The sequence below is a fragment of the Lissotriton vulgaris genome, chromosome 3_1 (assembly GCF_964263255.1).
Source record: "Lissotriton vulgaris chromosome 3_1, aLisVul1.2, whole genome shotgun sequence".
Lineage (NCBI taxonomy): Eukaryota > Metazoa > Chordata > Amphibia > Caudata > Salamandridae > Lissotriton > Lissotriton vulgaris.
In genome coordinates this window covers 1891906139-1891921386 of record NC_141689.1, presented here as the reverse complement: position 1 = coordinate 1891921386, position 15248 = coordinate 1891906139, and the positions used below count along the sequence as shown (strand labels likewise).

At 47.2% G+C, this 15248-nt stretch overlaps 1 protein-coding gene across 1 annotated transcript in view; it reads right to left on the bottom strand.

Annotated features, from left to right (window-relative positions):
* The window catches only part of ETFDH (electron transfer flavoprotein dehydrogenase), a 412507-nt gene that overhangs the window by 29672 nt on the left and 367587 nt on the right, over positions 1-15248 (bottom strand). The window contains exon 12 of the mRNA XM_086962357.1: positions 8933-9154. Coding sequence (XP_086818483.1) covers positions 8933-9154 — 222 coding nt within the window. The remainder of the gene's footprint in view (positions 1-8932; positions 9155-15248) is intronic.

Sequence of the window (15248 nt, the reverse complement as noted above, 5' to 3'; positions counted from 1 at the left end):
TATATAAAACCTGTGAGATGTCCATTTGTAGTGGTGTCACTGAGTTACTGTATATGGTCACAAATGCTTAACACACAACGCCTCTGAGATAAAGCCTGTCTGCTCGTGCCAAGCTACCAAGGGGGTAAGCAGGGGTTATTTTAGAAGTGTAATCCCCTTATCCTGACTAGAGGTGAGGGTCGCGATTTGTTACACATACCTACCTGTGCCAACTAGAGACCCCCAATTCTAACAGTGCTGTATAAGGTAGCGGACGGACGAACAAGTTACTTAGCTTCAGTAACACTTTTTCTGGTAGATACAATATCTGCCGCAAGGGGGATATTCACAAGGTGAGGAATCCACTGCCAGATGTATCTATCAGAATGGGGAACCAGTGACGCTCAATATTTGCCTTGATTTCTCTTCGAAGGGCTGTTCAATCTTTTCTACACATACGCAGTGCTTTCTATGAGTGTGCTTTACCACCGCAGATATAAATCAATTAACAGAACAAGTCAGCATTGGCAGTGAGAGTGTTTTGAAAAAGATGAATGGTGCTTTGCGGCGGAATGAGAAAGCTGTGGGGAAGGGGATTAAAAACGTCCATTAAAATACTCCTGTTGCAGGCTGGGAGGGCAAGTCTTGTGTGGCTTCAGAAGGATCCTGGCTGAGGCAGCTCTGATGCTGGAGCCAGGGTCCCGACGGTTCTGGTAGGGCTGGGGAAGTGTCACGAAGATAAGTTTCCTTTTCACTGCTGCTGGATTCTGTTGTAGACCCTCATCCCCCGCTTGCTTTAAGGCAGAGCAGGGTCACACTGGTTACTGGAGAAATCTTGCTGCAGGCCGTAAAAGCAGGGTCGTGCCGGTTCTAACCTGCTGTTGTTGTGCTGATGGCTGGCACAATGACGTAGGTAGCCCTGCCTGTTCAAAGAGAAGGGAAATCCCGAGAGAAAGCGTCTCTCTTCAAAGGATTTCCCTTCCTGCTACAATGATGTCACGCCTTAAGCAGTGCGCGCACATGCTCACTCAAAACTCCAAACAAAAAAAGGGACATCTGGAAATAGAGACCCGTGTCGAGGCCCTCCAAAACCAGCATTTGCAATGCAATAGGTCTTGCATTAGGAAAGATTGAGCTATTAGTCTTGTAAATGACTTTTTTTAATTTATGAGTTGTTTTTGAAAATAGCTAAATTAATAGCTTTGTCATTTACAATGCCAATAGTTATAACTTTCGCAAATGTGACACCTATAGCATTTGTAATGCAACATGTTTTGCATTTACGTGACTTAGATGTATTGATATTACAAATAACAATGGCTTTTCATTTTTTTAAATAATTAATACTTAAATAAAAGTGATTGTAATTTATAATGGCAATAGCTTAAACTTTTGTAAATAACTTTTGTGAAGATTATGTTCAGTGTATTTTATTGTGACGAAAATCCAAGAACAGAAGTGAAATATTAACATCTTTTTGTGACATTTGTAATATAGCTTGAAACATTGAGAGAACATATTTGAACCAGTGATGCTGTGGTGGTGCTGAGTGATGCTATGGTTGCGCTGAGGGGAGCTGTGGTTGCGCTGAGGGGAGCTGTGGTGGTGCTGAGTGATGCTGTGGTTGCGCTGAGTGATGCTGTGGTTGCGCTGAGTGATGCTGTGGTGGTGCTGAGGTGGTGCAGAGGTGGTGCAGAGTGATGCTGTGGTGGTGCTGAGTGGTGTTGAGTGATGCTGTGGTGGTGCTGAGTGATGCCAGGGCCTTAAAGGTTAGGAGGCTGGGCACTCGCCACGTCCTCCCACTTCATGGGTGATCGAGTTTTTATCATCCTAATTACGGGCACCTGGACGCCAACAAAGGTGATCCAGGGCCCATGGATGGCGCTGCAGCAAGGATTAACGATCGGATTTACCAGAGAGGTTGAAACTCCGGACTTTACCTGAACAGTGACCTGCGACTGGCGAGAGAAGCACTAGAGGGCTCAGGTGACATGGTAGGCGCTGCCATCGCTGCTTCCCTTCTGGTACCTCGGGTGAGTTTATTTACCTCCGTGTTACGTATGAGGAGAACGGGCAGTGCACGCCAACATCAATAGATTAAATTCTTAGTGCTCCAGAGTCTGGGGTTAGGGAGTCGGCATTTGTAGTTACCATACACAGGCTGGTACTCGGCCGCCGTTGGCAGATGAGAGTCAGTCCTGACGAGTGACGAGAAGACTTGCGGGTGGAGCCCCATAATTGCGGGGAGTGACTCTACTCTGCAGGGCTGGCCGCAGCAGGCAGGCTCATGCCTGCGCCTCTTCTGGTCATTGTCCAGGCACGGCTGTCTGGACTCCAGTGAGTCCTAGGGGATGGGAGGGGGTCCAGTGACAGACAGTAATTAGACACTGTGTCTGGCAAGCAGTGGGGCCCCCGGGGGGGGGGGGGGGGGGGCGCGGCCCTTCTGCGATCACGGCTCGCGGACACGGACAGCGGGAGAGGGGGGGGGGACGCGTACACGGACAGCGTGAGGGGGCACACGAACAGCGGGAAGGGGACGGGAACGGGCACACGGACGGCGGGAACTGGCACACGCTGGTTCAAGACGGCACTGCGGAGCTTCTCAAGTAAGATACTGCCCGGCCGGCATCTTCGAACAAATGATCAAAACAAACTTAAAAAAAAAAAAACACCGCCCACCGCCGCAATGACGATCCCAAAGGGGCGGAGAGCGAAAAAAAAAATCGCCGGAACGCCCACAAATCTGCTCGGGGAATGAGTGACGCATCTCTGTTCCAATGGCTAGCCTCCATTTATGGAGCTAGCCAATGGAACAGAGGCGGGACAAAGCCCCAGACTGCTTCTCAAAAGTTTTCGCCTGCGCGAACGCTGCTGTGCAGCGGACGCCAGGCGAAACCTAAAAAGTAGTGTTCTCCTTAGTTTCCCACTAAATGAGTCATTCTCATATGACCTGGCCCAAGCTCTTTAGTGAGATCCGATGTCATTCAGTGTGCTCCATGCCATGGCTTCAGTTCGGCTCTCCAGTACTCGAGAGGTGAACATTTTTCTTAAGACGTAACTATAATGGAGCATTTGAAACATGTCGAACCCAATAGAGAAATATAAAACAAATTGATGTAAAATCTGTGTCCTGTAGCATTGTGGGTTTCAGAGGAAGTATCACAGGTTAACTTAAAATTTAAAGCAGGGCTTGAAAGAAAAACAAATTGCAATGTTTTGAGTTCGATACTAGATGGCAAGTGTGTGCACAAATGTGATCTACTGTAGCACATGCTGCAGGTGAAAAATATATAAATGAATAGTTGAACCGGATTTCAAAGATTTTGTTTTGTTGATGGCCAAAGATTTCCTCCAAGTTCAAAAGATTTACTGAAAAACACATTCCTATCTATGGAAACTAGAGTACCATTAAAGCTTCTTGATACCACCTCCTCCAGGAATAAGAACAAGTTACTTACCTTCGGTAACGCTTTTTCTGGTAGATACTATATCTGCCTGTGGAGTCTTGGAGGACAGAGCGCGCAAAGTGGCCATCCCTCCTCACCTCGGTATCCAAGCAGTAATGCTTCGCGAAAGTGTGGAGGGAGGCCCAAGTCACGGCCCTGCAAATATCCTCAACAGGTACACCCCTAGACAAAGCAGATGTTGCAGACTTTGCTCTAGTTGAATGAGCTCTAATACCCTCAGGAGGGTCCTTACCCGCAAGGGAGTAGCAGATCTTAATGCACAGGATTATCCACCTGGAAAGAGTGCGCTTGTGCACCGCTCTGCCCTTCTTGCAGCCAGCAAAGCCAACAAACAGCTGGTCGTCCATCCGGAAGTCCTTAGTCCTATCCAGATAGAAAGACACCGCCCTCTTAGGGTCCAGGCGATGCAGCCTCTCTTCCTCCTTAGACGGGTGAGGGGGAGGATAGAAGGTAGGAAGGGTAATGGACTGCCCAAGATGGAAAGGAGTCACCACCTTAGGCAGAAAAGTAGCCCTGGTCCTAAGAACCATCCTTTCAGCATGAATGGTCAGGAATGGAAGTTTGGAACTTAGAGCCTGAAGCTCACTTACCCTCCTTGCCGAGGTGATTGCAACGAGGAAGATAGTTTTAAAAGAGAGAAGCCTCAGCACAAGATTTAAATCCCAATGAGGAACAATAAAAGGAGTAGGAGGAAACATATTCATGAGACCCCTCAAGAATCTCAAAACCACCGGAGATTTAAAGAGAGAAGGCTGATCCGGCAAACAAAGAAACGCCGATAAGGCCGAAAGATAACCCTTGACCGTGGCCACAGCCAAACCTTGCTGTGCCAGATAAAGGGCAAATTGTAAAATATTAGACAAATGAGCCTTCAAAGGGTCAATATCCCTCTCCCTGCACCAAGAAACAAATTTTGTCCACCTATAGGAGTAAATGGACTTAGTGGTGTCACGCCTGGCAGAGAGAATGACATCCACAACCTCGTGAGGGAGAGAAAAAGAACTCAAGTTGCCCCGTTCAATCTCCAGGCATGAAGGTGTAATGTCTGGAGGTGGGGGTGTAGAACCTGCCCCTCCATCTGAGAGAGGAGGTCTGCCCTGTGAGGGAGACGGAGCGGCGGGTGAGAGGAGAGGTGGAGTAGGTCCGAATACCACACCCTTCTTGGCCAATCCGGAGCAACCAATATGACTTGGGCCCGGTCTTGACAAATCTTCCTCAGAACCAGAGGAATCAAAGGTATGGGAGGAAACGCGTAAAGGAGTTGATCTCCCCAACTCAACTGAAACGCGTCCCCCAGTGCTCCTTGCATCGGATACTGGAGACTGCAGAATGAAGGGCAGTGAGCATTCTCGCGAGTGGCAAATAGATCCACCCGAGGAGTCCCCCACATCTGAAAGATGTCGTGAACAACCTCCGGGTGAAGCCTCCACTCGTGGTCGGCAGAGAACTGCCGACTGAGACTGTCTGCACGCACGTTCAGAACTCCGGCCAGATGATTTGCCACCAGACAAATCTGATGGTCCTGAACCCAGGACCAGAGACGCAGAGCCTCTCTGCAGAGACACTGCGACCCTACCCCTCCCTGCTTGTTGATGTACCACATCGCAGTCGTGTTGTCCGTTAGGACCTGAACCGAACGACCGCGAAGGGAAGGGAGGAAGGCCTTGAGCGCCAAACGTATCGCCCTCAATTCCAGAAGGTTGATGTGAAACAACCTCTCTTCCGGAGACCAAAGACCTTTGACCTCCAGGTCTCCCAGATGAGCACCCCACCCGAGAGTGGATGCATCCGTTATCACTGTGGCCACAGATGGAGGCAGTTGAAAAGGCTTTCCTTGCGACAGATTGCCTTCCACGCCCCACCAAGACAGATCCGCTGCAGCTTCCCTGGAGATCTTCACTGACTCCCTGAGATCTCCGTTGTGCTGATACCACTGCCTGCGGAGGCACCACTGGAGCGCCCTCATATGCCAGCGTGCATGACTGACCAACAGAATGCAAGAAGCCATCAGACCGAGCAGGCGAAGGACCTTCAGGACCGGAACAACCGCTCCATTGTAGAATAAAGGAATCATTTCCTGAATATACAGAAGTGTCCAGTACCGCACCTATGTACAGGTTGCGCTGGGAGGGCACCAGGTGAGATTTGAGTACGTTTATCGAAAAACCCAACCTGTGTAAGAACTGAGTTGTCTCCTGCAGATGATGGAGCACCATCTCCGGCGACTCTGCTTTGATCAGCCAGTCGTCTAGATAAGGGAATACAGGTATCCCTGACCTTCTGAGATGCGCAGCCACCACTGCCATCACCTTGGTGAAAACTCGAGGCACAGTAGTAAGTCCAAACGGGAGGACCGCAAACTGGTAGTGCTGCGATCCCACCGTAAAACGGAGATACTTCCTGTGCGACTTCAGGATCGGGATGTGAAAATACGCATCCTGCAAGTCGATCGACACCATCCAGTCTTCCATCAGCGCCAGAAGAACCTGAGCAAGGGTGAGCATTTTGAACTTCTCCTGTTTGAGATAGAGGTTCAAAATCCTGAGATCCAGGATCGGCCGAAGCCTGCCATCCTTCTTGGGAATCAAGAAATACCGGGAGTAGCACCCTTGACCCCTCTCCTGCTCTGGAACCACCTCTATTGCACCCTTTCGAAACAGAGCCAGGACTTCCTCCTGCAGGAGAAGCAGGTGGTCCTCCGAACAATAACCTTGGCAAGGAGGGTAATTGGGAGGGAACTCGTGAAAAGGAAGTGCATACCCATTCTCTAGAGATTGAGAACCCAAAGATCTGATGTAACCGATTCCCAATCTCGTAGAAAGTGAGTAAGCCGACCCCCTACTGGCCCTACATGATCCAGGATGGAGGATCTAGGGCTGCTTTGCTGATGCGGGTGGGGGTTGGGCATTATTGGAGGAAGTGGAGGAAGAGGAGGAAGAGGAGACTTGACGTCCACGTCCACGACCCCTCTGTCTACCTCTATAGGACCTATATAGAGGGTTCTGCTGCTGCTGCTGTTGTTGTTGTTGGCCCTGCTTGAAGGGACGAAAAGAAGATTTACCAAATCCCTTGAATTTTCTAGTCGTCGACCCTCTCATCTGCAGACCCAAAGATCTTGCAGTGGCACGGCTGTCCTTAAACCTCTCAAAGGCCACATCAGCCTTCTTACCAAAAAGGCCAGTTCCTTCAAAGGGTAAGTCCAGCAATGTAGACTGCACATCCGCTGAGAAATCAGATGACTTTAACCATGCGGCTCTCCTGGTCGCAATGGATGAGCTCATAATTCTAGCCACAGAATCCACAGTGTCCATGCCGCTTTGAATGACCATGCGGGCCGCAGCCTGAGTGTCAGAGACCACTTCATTAAAGTTTTTCTTATCCTCCTCAGGAAGTTTTGATGACAATTGCTTCACTGAGTCCATTAGCGCGTGCACATATCTACCTAAAAGGCAAGTAGCATTTGATGACTTAAGAGCCATGCTCCCAGAAGAGAAAGTCTTCTTCGCAGACTGATCTAATTTCTTAGACTCTTTGTCAGCTGGCACTTGAGGGAAAGAGCCTGCAGCCCTATTAGAGCAAGCCGCCTGAACCACAAGACTTTCCGGAGATGGATGCGTAGAAAGAAATGCAGGGTCATCAGGAGCCACCCTATAGCGCCTTGCAATAACCCTTGAAACTGCAGGAGCAGACAACGGCCTCTTCCAAATCTCCTTAATTGGATCCGTCAAGGCATCAGTAAATGGCAGTGTAGGCTCCACAATCGAAGAAGGAGAATGCAAGACTTCTGTGAGGATGTTGGGCTTGTACTCCACTGTGGGCAGCTTTAAGCTAAGAAGGTCAGCAGCCTTCCTAATAACCACGTGATAGGGTGCCACGTCCCTTGATGGTGCATCAGAAGTCGAAGGCAGACCCCACTCGGAGAGAGTTCCAGACCACTAGCATCCCGAAGCTCATCGAAATCATCATCATGATCAGGAAGCTCGCCTTCTTCCACATCAGAACTTTCATCATCCTTTTGTTCGAGAAGACGCTGAGCTCTTCGCCTCGACCACTCCAAGCGAATCGAAGTCGACGGATCCGGTAACGACTCCGACGGAGCCGGTTCCGACGTCGATCGAGGAGCCGGAGCAGGAGGACGAGAGTCATGAACAGGTGTGGTACCTCGATCTCGACTGCGAGGTCGATCCGGAGTCGGCGAAGCCGCATGCTGAGTCGAAGACCTCGGTGGAGCCGTACCGAGCCATGGTGATAGAGGCGCCGGCAAGAAAGGCATAAATGGAGCAGGGGCGTACGACTGAGGAATACCCAGATTGTACGATAATGGACCCATGGGGCCAACAGGCGCTCCAGTGGGGTACATTGCCCTAGAATAAACTCCAAACATCGCATTGAGAAAATGCGAGGGATCCTGTCCAGGACCAGGAAAGGAAGGGTACGGACCTACCGGATGTTGCAATGGAGGCCGCCCCGACACATCCTCACCCTGACCTTCTGGGTTCACAGGAGTCTCCGCTGAAGCCGGTTCTTGAGGAGTCACCTCTTCTTCCTCTTCATGCTCCGAGGAAACCGGCTCCGGGTCCGGCTCCGGCGCCGGAGAACCTTCTCTTGACAAAGCAGGCGAAGGAGAGACAAAGTCTTTACGATGTTTGTGAGACCTTCTCTTCGAGTCAGAGGATTCCTTCTCCGAATGATGTTTCGAACTGTGCTTCCTCCTCTTATGCTTAGATCTAGACCTAGATCTTTCTCTGGACTTTGACTTCGCTTTAGACCTCGACTCCTCTCCAGACCTCGAACCCGCTCTGGATCTCGACGCCGATCCCGACTTCGACCGAGACCTTTGCTTCGACTTCGATCTTCGTGACGTCGATCTCGAATGTCGTCCAGAGTCCTGTTTCACTTTCGCCAAAAGCAATTTTGCTTCACGCTCTCGAAGCGCCTTTGGATTCATTTTAAAACAGGAATCGCAGTTCTTGACGTCGTGACTCGAACCAAGACACCACAAACAATCCTTATGTGGGTCAGTGATGGACATCATGCGGGCACAAGACCTACATGGCTTAAAGCCTGTTTTCCTCGACGACATCTCCGGAGAAGAACCAAGTCGTAAGAGAGAAACAGTGACAATTATTAAACAGAAAGATACTAGGTATCGCTGAAGATCCCGAAAACCGTTAGCGTCGGGGACGCGGAAAAAAGGGAACTGACGTCATCACGCCGGCGTGGGCCTGATATGGGGTCGGTGACGTCAGACGGAGTCGCGCGCGATGCCGTGCTCCTGTGACATCGCCCACGTCGGCGTGCTACGAAGAAAATTTCCGAACGTTGCTGACGCAAGGGGGATATTCATAAGGTGAGGAATCCACACGGCAGATGTATCTATCAGAAAACTGTTAGCACTTTAAAGGCAGAACTTTTTTGTGGACCTTTACATCAAGAAGAAAAGTACAGGTGGAAAATAAAATAAAGTTCATTTTCTGCTTTCATACCTGCTGGGCAGAATCTTTGTTCAGGCCCATCGTATATTGCCAAGTTCTTGTTCACTGGAATGCTGTCATCCCTCAATGTCAAATGTGCAGGCTGATCATGTTCGTGGTTTGTACCACTCAAAGCCACAGAGGAAAGGAGGTCAAAGCTGATCTTTCCATCAGGCTTTGGATATTCAATAGGTGTGCAGTCCTTTGCGGGTTTAAGTTGCTCGCTGTCTGCACCTATACATGACAGATTAAGGCATATTTTTTAAATCCGAGGTATAAACTTTGTAGTCAAGACAAACAAGGACTTTATATACGTGTTAATGGCACACATTCCTCCATTACTATTGCCTTGCAATGACAAAACAGTAACTAAAATAGGGACAAGTACCCACTGTAATAATTAAAACAGTACTGGTACACTCCTGACTCTTCTGCTGCTTAAAGGAGACATGTGTACATATTTAAGTTATTGTTACTAGAAAGAATTGAAAACACACTGAAAATGGCCAATTATGGTCAGCTGAACAAACTAACATGCCTGCAAATGCTTATAACATATCAATTGGCATAAGAAATGTCACTGACAACATCACAGGTGATATTACAATGAAATGATTAACTATGTCATTATGGATACATTATGATTAGTTTCTTCAGATATGTGCTTTTTAATGGTATGCCCTGTTATTTATTGGTATACAGACCATGAGTGTTACACTTGGGAGGCTATTTATGGCCTTGCACAACTGAGGCTGGCGGTAGACAGGATGCCCAAACTCCCATGCACCCTAACTCTGCTGCTCTGTATAACTGATGTGTGCAGCAATTCTGTGTAACAATTCGGAGTAGGCTCTAGGAGCAGGCCCCCCTACGCCCGCCTATAGCAGTGCACAGCATTCTCTGGTGACATGGACTGTGGCCATGTCTGATGCCAGCAAACCAAATGCACATGGGCTTTGGCCAGGCACTCAGGGCTCTGGACAGAGGTTCTGTCTAAAGCCAACCTTGCGCCAAGCCTAAGGGTCCACCATGTATACTGTACATGGTTTTTGATATGGCTACTTGCGCAGAGATATCTTCTCCATCGTTTTAACTTAAAATCAGAATTTGGATCTGCTAAACCAGTGAGAAACCCACATGCTCCATGGGTACAGGGGACACTACTACAGCCACCTTGTCACCACCCCCATCACTTTTTTCAGGGTGCAGGCTTCATGTGCCTGGCATCCTGTAATGGCTATCACAGCAAAACAAAATGGTTACTTACCAACAGTAGTGGTTTTGCAGCTTGAAGAATTTTCTGAATTCACATGTTTTTGTTCAGGTATAATTCCACTTTGCCAAGAATCTCTGTGAGACATTCTTCGATTTCTTCATTCTTTGTCACTGTGAGCCAGACATGACAAACTCCACAGAGCCCAGTGGCAGAGGCAGCGACGGTGAGCAGCAGAGGGTGAGCAGTTGTGGCTGAGGAGAACCGGGAGAGTCTGAGGAGGTGTGAGAGCTGGAAGCTCTTTGCTGCACCTTCCGAATTGCATTGCCCTCCTGACTTCAGCCCGGCCCTGCCCGCAACCATCAGCCCAGAATCTTTTTACTTGTCCCACCTCTGCTTCATAGCAAGCGAGACAGCTGCACGGAGCAGCATGAGGACTTATTGTCAGAATCAAGGAGAGCCAGAGAAGCAAGCGGGAAGACACAAGGTGAGTGCACGGCTCCCAAGCAGCACAAGGCGCCATTAGGGCATCTGCACTATGGGAGGATTACCGTTGCATCCACCATTAGAGGCGGCCGCCCGTGTCTGCTGCTAGAGCGCCAGCTGCTCAGTCAAAAGTGAAAGCACAGGACTGAATACAGTCTTGGAGCTCTATTTAATTCAATGACTTGGCACCTGACACTGGGAGCAAACTGGTGTATTAAATGAGATAAAATTGCTCTATGCCCAGAGCCTGCACTTTGCGAAGAGTGATGCTAAGCAAGTCATAGGACGTCAAAGTACTGGTCACAACAGCATCCCACTTATCACCATAAAACTACAATAAAAAAAAAAAAGACCATATCAGCACTTTAGTAAAGTGGCATACCAGCACACTGGCATTTAAGCCAAAGCCAAACAGTTGACACAAAAAGAGCACGGGCACACACGAGCTAGTAGCCAAGCACCCTCCATCAAGTGCCTCCTTTATTCGAGGCCCCTTTAGGGCTTGTGTGAGGCAGCCTCCCGGGCCTACGTCGCCAATGAGGTCAGAGTGGGCCATTTTCAGCAGGACTGCAAGGAAGAAACAACTCACAAACCTCTCAAATAATTGGGCCTATTTGTACCACCGAACGCCTCCTGGCCTCTACAGCAAAAGAGCCTAAGGTGCTACCTGGAGGAAGCTTGACAATTGGGATCCATTACCCTCAAGAGAACACCCTCTATTCCAATTTAGGCACCGAATATCTTCCAGCCAAATATATACAAAAAATTTAACTTTCTAAAAGTCGCAGGATCCAGACTGTACTCCAGCAGTATTGCTGGATTGCTGCGCCAGTTACAACCAGAACTGGTTACTTACACCCCCTCCCCCCCAGGAGGCCTCATCTCATGCAGACAGGTCAACTGAAACTGACAACCAGCGTTCATAACCATGTCCTGTGGGCATGTGTTATATTCATTGAGCCAGGTAAATTGGCTAGGGAAATATTGGATGATCAACTGTTTGATGAGGATTCTAAGAAAATAGTTGTAGTCTTTCAGGACGGCATACTGTTAAGGACAGTATTGGAAGTAAAGACGCCCATACCAGGCAGAACTTTTCATTCAGGCAGGGATGCAGATCTTTGTAAGTACCAGACACCTTGTGGACTATGGGTCCTCATGATGTAGGCGTTATTCATACTGCTATTCCATTCAGAATTATCCAAAAGGAAAGTCCTATTCTACCTAGGGTGAGACAGCGGAAAGTGCTATTCTACCTAGGGTGAGACAGCAACTTTTTTCTAAAGAAGCAGATGAGGGCATCGCCCCTACTATACAGACGTTGCTAGAACAAGGAGTGATTTACCCTGGAGTATCTCCTTGTAACACCCCAATTTATCTGATCAAGAAATCTAAGGGTAAAACCTGGCTTATGGTTTAAAGCCTGCACCCCTGAATGATGCAGTAGTAGCAGAATTTCCAATTGTTCCCGACCCTTGCATCATTTTGACAATTACTTCTCAGAATGCTTAATATTTCTCTGTTAAAGATATCAAGAATGCCTTTTTTTTAGCATCCCTCTCCATCTAGACCGCCAGTATTTGACAGCGTTCTCCTATTGCGGGATTCAGTATTTGTATTCTCGTTTGCCTCAAGGGTATTGTGAACCCCCCTAGCATTTTTGACATTGTGGTGAAAATTGACCTGTCACACTTTCAGTGTGATACAGTACATTGTTGTAGTATGTTGAGGACATATTAGTTTGCAGTCCTACAGAACAACAGTGTTGGAAAGATACTATATCTCATTTTGTTACTGTTGCACAGAAAGGATACAAGGTAGGGAGAGACAAAGTTCAATATTGCTAGGAGGAGGTCCATTATTCGGGACAATTACTGTAGAGATTCTCGTACACTAGTAACTCCTGAGAGAGTAGCATCTGTATGTCAAATGACTGAGCCAGAAACTGTTAAGGGAATGAAAACGTTTTTTGGTCTCTGTAACTAGTGAGACAATGGGTCTTTGATTACAGCCCATTAATAGTGCCTTCGCTGGCTTCTAATAAACAGGCAAAAGACAGAAATGATAAGATAAAGTGAACACCAGAGAAGAGTGAGACGTTCCAAGAATCAAAGACTGAGAAAACAAATGCCCCAGTTTTGGAGACTGCTGACTACACTAAGGAGTTTTTTCTCTTTTGTCATTGCAATGGTCAAGTGATGACAGCTGTCCTTACGCAGTAACACACCCTAGTAGGACGCAAACCTTCTGCATATTTTAGTCAATAGTTGGATTCAGTAATGAGAGGACATTATCCTTGTGAGCAAGCTCTTGCAACTGCAGCCTCTGAAGTGCAGAAGAACACCCCCATTGTTAAGGGAGCACCTTTGATACCTTATGCAGAGCATGAGGTCTGCAGTCATACAGAAGGCTAAGGCTACCCTAACTACACAGAGAGTGTTAGTATATACAGTGATACTACCACCACTATTTTTGAAGGTTGTGAAGTGTCATACAGGGAACCCTGCAATATTCTTTGCTCATCCTAAATTAGACTCTGAGGATGATGCGCATGACTATGCAATGTATCTTACTAATGAATCTGGTCAAGCAACAGACGATCCTATTACAGGTAGCATTGTATATAATGGTGACTGTTATTCTACTGTTGACCAGGAAACAGGGATAAGACATACAGGTGCAGCAGTAGTCAGAGCACAACAGCATGATCCTTAAGACACACTCAGCATAGAGAAGCTAACACTACCAGCACATTATTCTGCTTCTGCACAAGCAGCAGAGCTGATAGCAGCTCTTTAGCTAGGAACAGGACAAATTATCCCAATCTATTCAGATTTGGCTTACGTAACTACTACTGTACATTCTAGCATTATGAGATAGAGCAGGAGAGGCTTCCTTAAGTCAGACGGGGGTCTTGTTATGCACAGACATCTTTAAAAGGCTTTAGTAGATGCACTTCCATTACCAGTGGCAGTTGTGAAATGTGCAGCACATACAAATGGACATGATTTTGTGTCACGGGGAAATGCAAAAGCAGATTAGGCAGCTAAAGATGCGGCTAGGCGCACATGCCCACCTGTACCATCAGGTTTACAACATGTCCCTGTTTTGGTGTTTTGTTGTTGGAGTCTGAATCTGACACTACCATAGCTAATGTCACACCGCATTATACTGTAACAGCACATTTATATCTTCAAGAGTTGCAGGAAGATGCTGCACCACATAAGAGACATTTATGGGAGGCTAGAGGATGCTCAGAGACAACTCTCTACTCATGCTGTGTCCCACAGTATTCATATCAAATTATTAGATAAGGGATCAGCACATGTCAGACATAGGTTCAAAAAGTACTATTGAATCATGTTTCATTTGCTCTTTAATTCCTCATGCCATAGGATCAGATAGGATACATTCAACTAAATAAGTACCCCAAGCACTGCTCTATGTCTTTTGCATCTCTACCTGTGTAGGATTAAGGCCTGAATGAAGCTAACATATGTTAGAGTATTACAGTTTCTAGTGAATGCCACAAAACATGACTCTTGAACAAACGTTTTGTTCATCCTTTCAGATAAAACAAAGGATGAAACAGCACAAATAAAGAAAACAGGTCGTCCTAACACTGCAAAAATGGATTCAAATGGTCTTAGGTTTAGGGTTATTTGGAGCAACACGTCCGCCCACTGAGTGTAATAGTTATTAAGTAAATGTTTTACCCCTAGATTGTGTTCTTAGGCCAGGATTTAGAGTTACTGGATCAGTTTATGCCCATGATCAATGGCATTCTGATATCAAATTTTCATGCAGGGTCATGTCTTTATGGAACAGTATTGATACTAGTCAGCATGCTGTAAAAAAGTATGCGTGTATAAGGGATGATAATGCTGTGCGTTACACCTGGATTGGTAGTACAGTAAGTCCTCAGACAGTCATGAGATTAACATCTGTTTCTTTATGTTTCAGATGAAACTGCACCGTTAAGGTAGGCAGGAATATCACCTGCAGTGCCACAATAGATAACACTGACATGCAGGGGGGCACCTCCAGCTTCATGGACTATTATTGGCAGGGTGGAGAAGTACTGTACGTTAAGCTACCACCACACTGAATTTGCTTATGTACCATGGTCACCTTGCACGCCCCTGTTTTGGTAATTCCTGTAGTTACTCTGTCAACACTTCATGAACACCCCATGAGCCATCAAACATCTTTGTTACATCACCGCCGAAGGAGAAGAGTATTATGGCACTACAACTTGGAAGATTTTCCTCAAGAGTACCAGTTGTTTAATGATGCAGAAGTGTTCTTTGGAAGTATTCTGCCAATTGTTCAGGCAAAGGCAACTGCTAGATGCCTATAGACAAAACAGAGAGAAAGAGGGTCCAAGGGGATGTTTACCGACCCTGCACAGCTATTACCCCCCAAGTACAATATTCACAGCAAACAAAAAATAGCGGTGGGTCAACAAGAACACTCTATTGACTGGAAATGTAACTGACTAAGGAGGATGTGACACTAAGGAGGATGTGACACTAAACTAACAGGATACTTTCCATATGTGAAAGGTACCCCTCAGTATTACGACCGATACCGCCCTTTTCATCATCTGGGATCCTACTCACTGGAAAC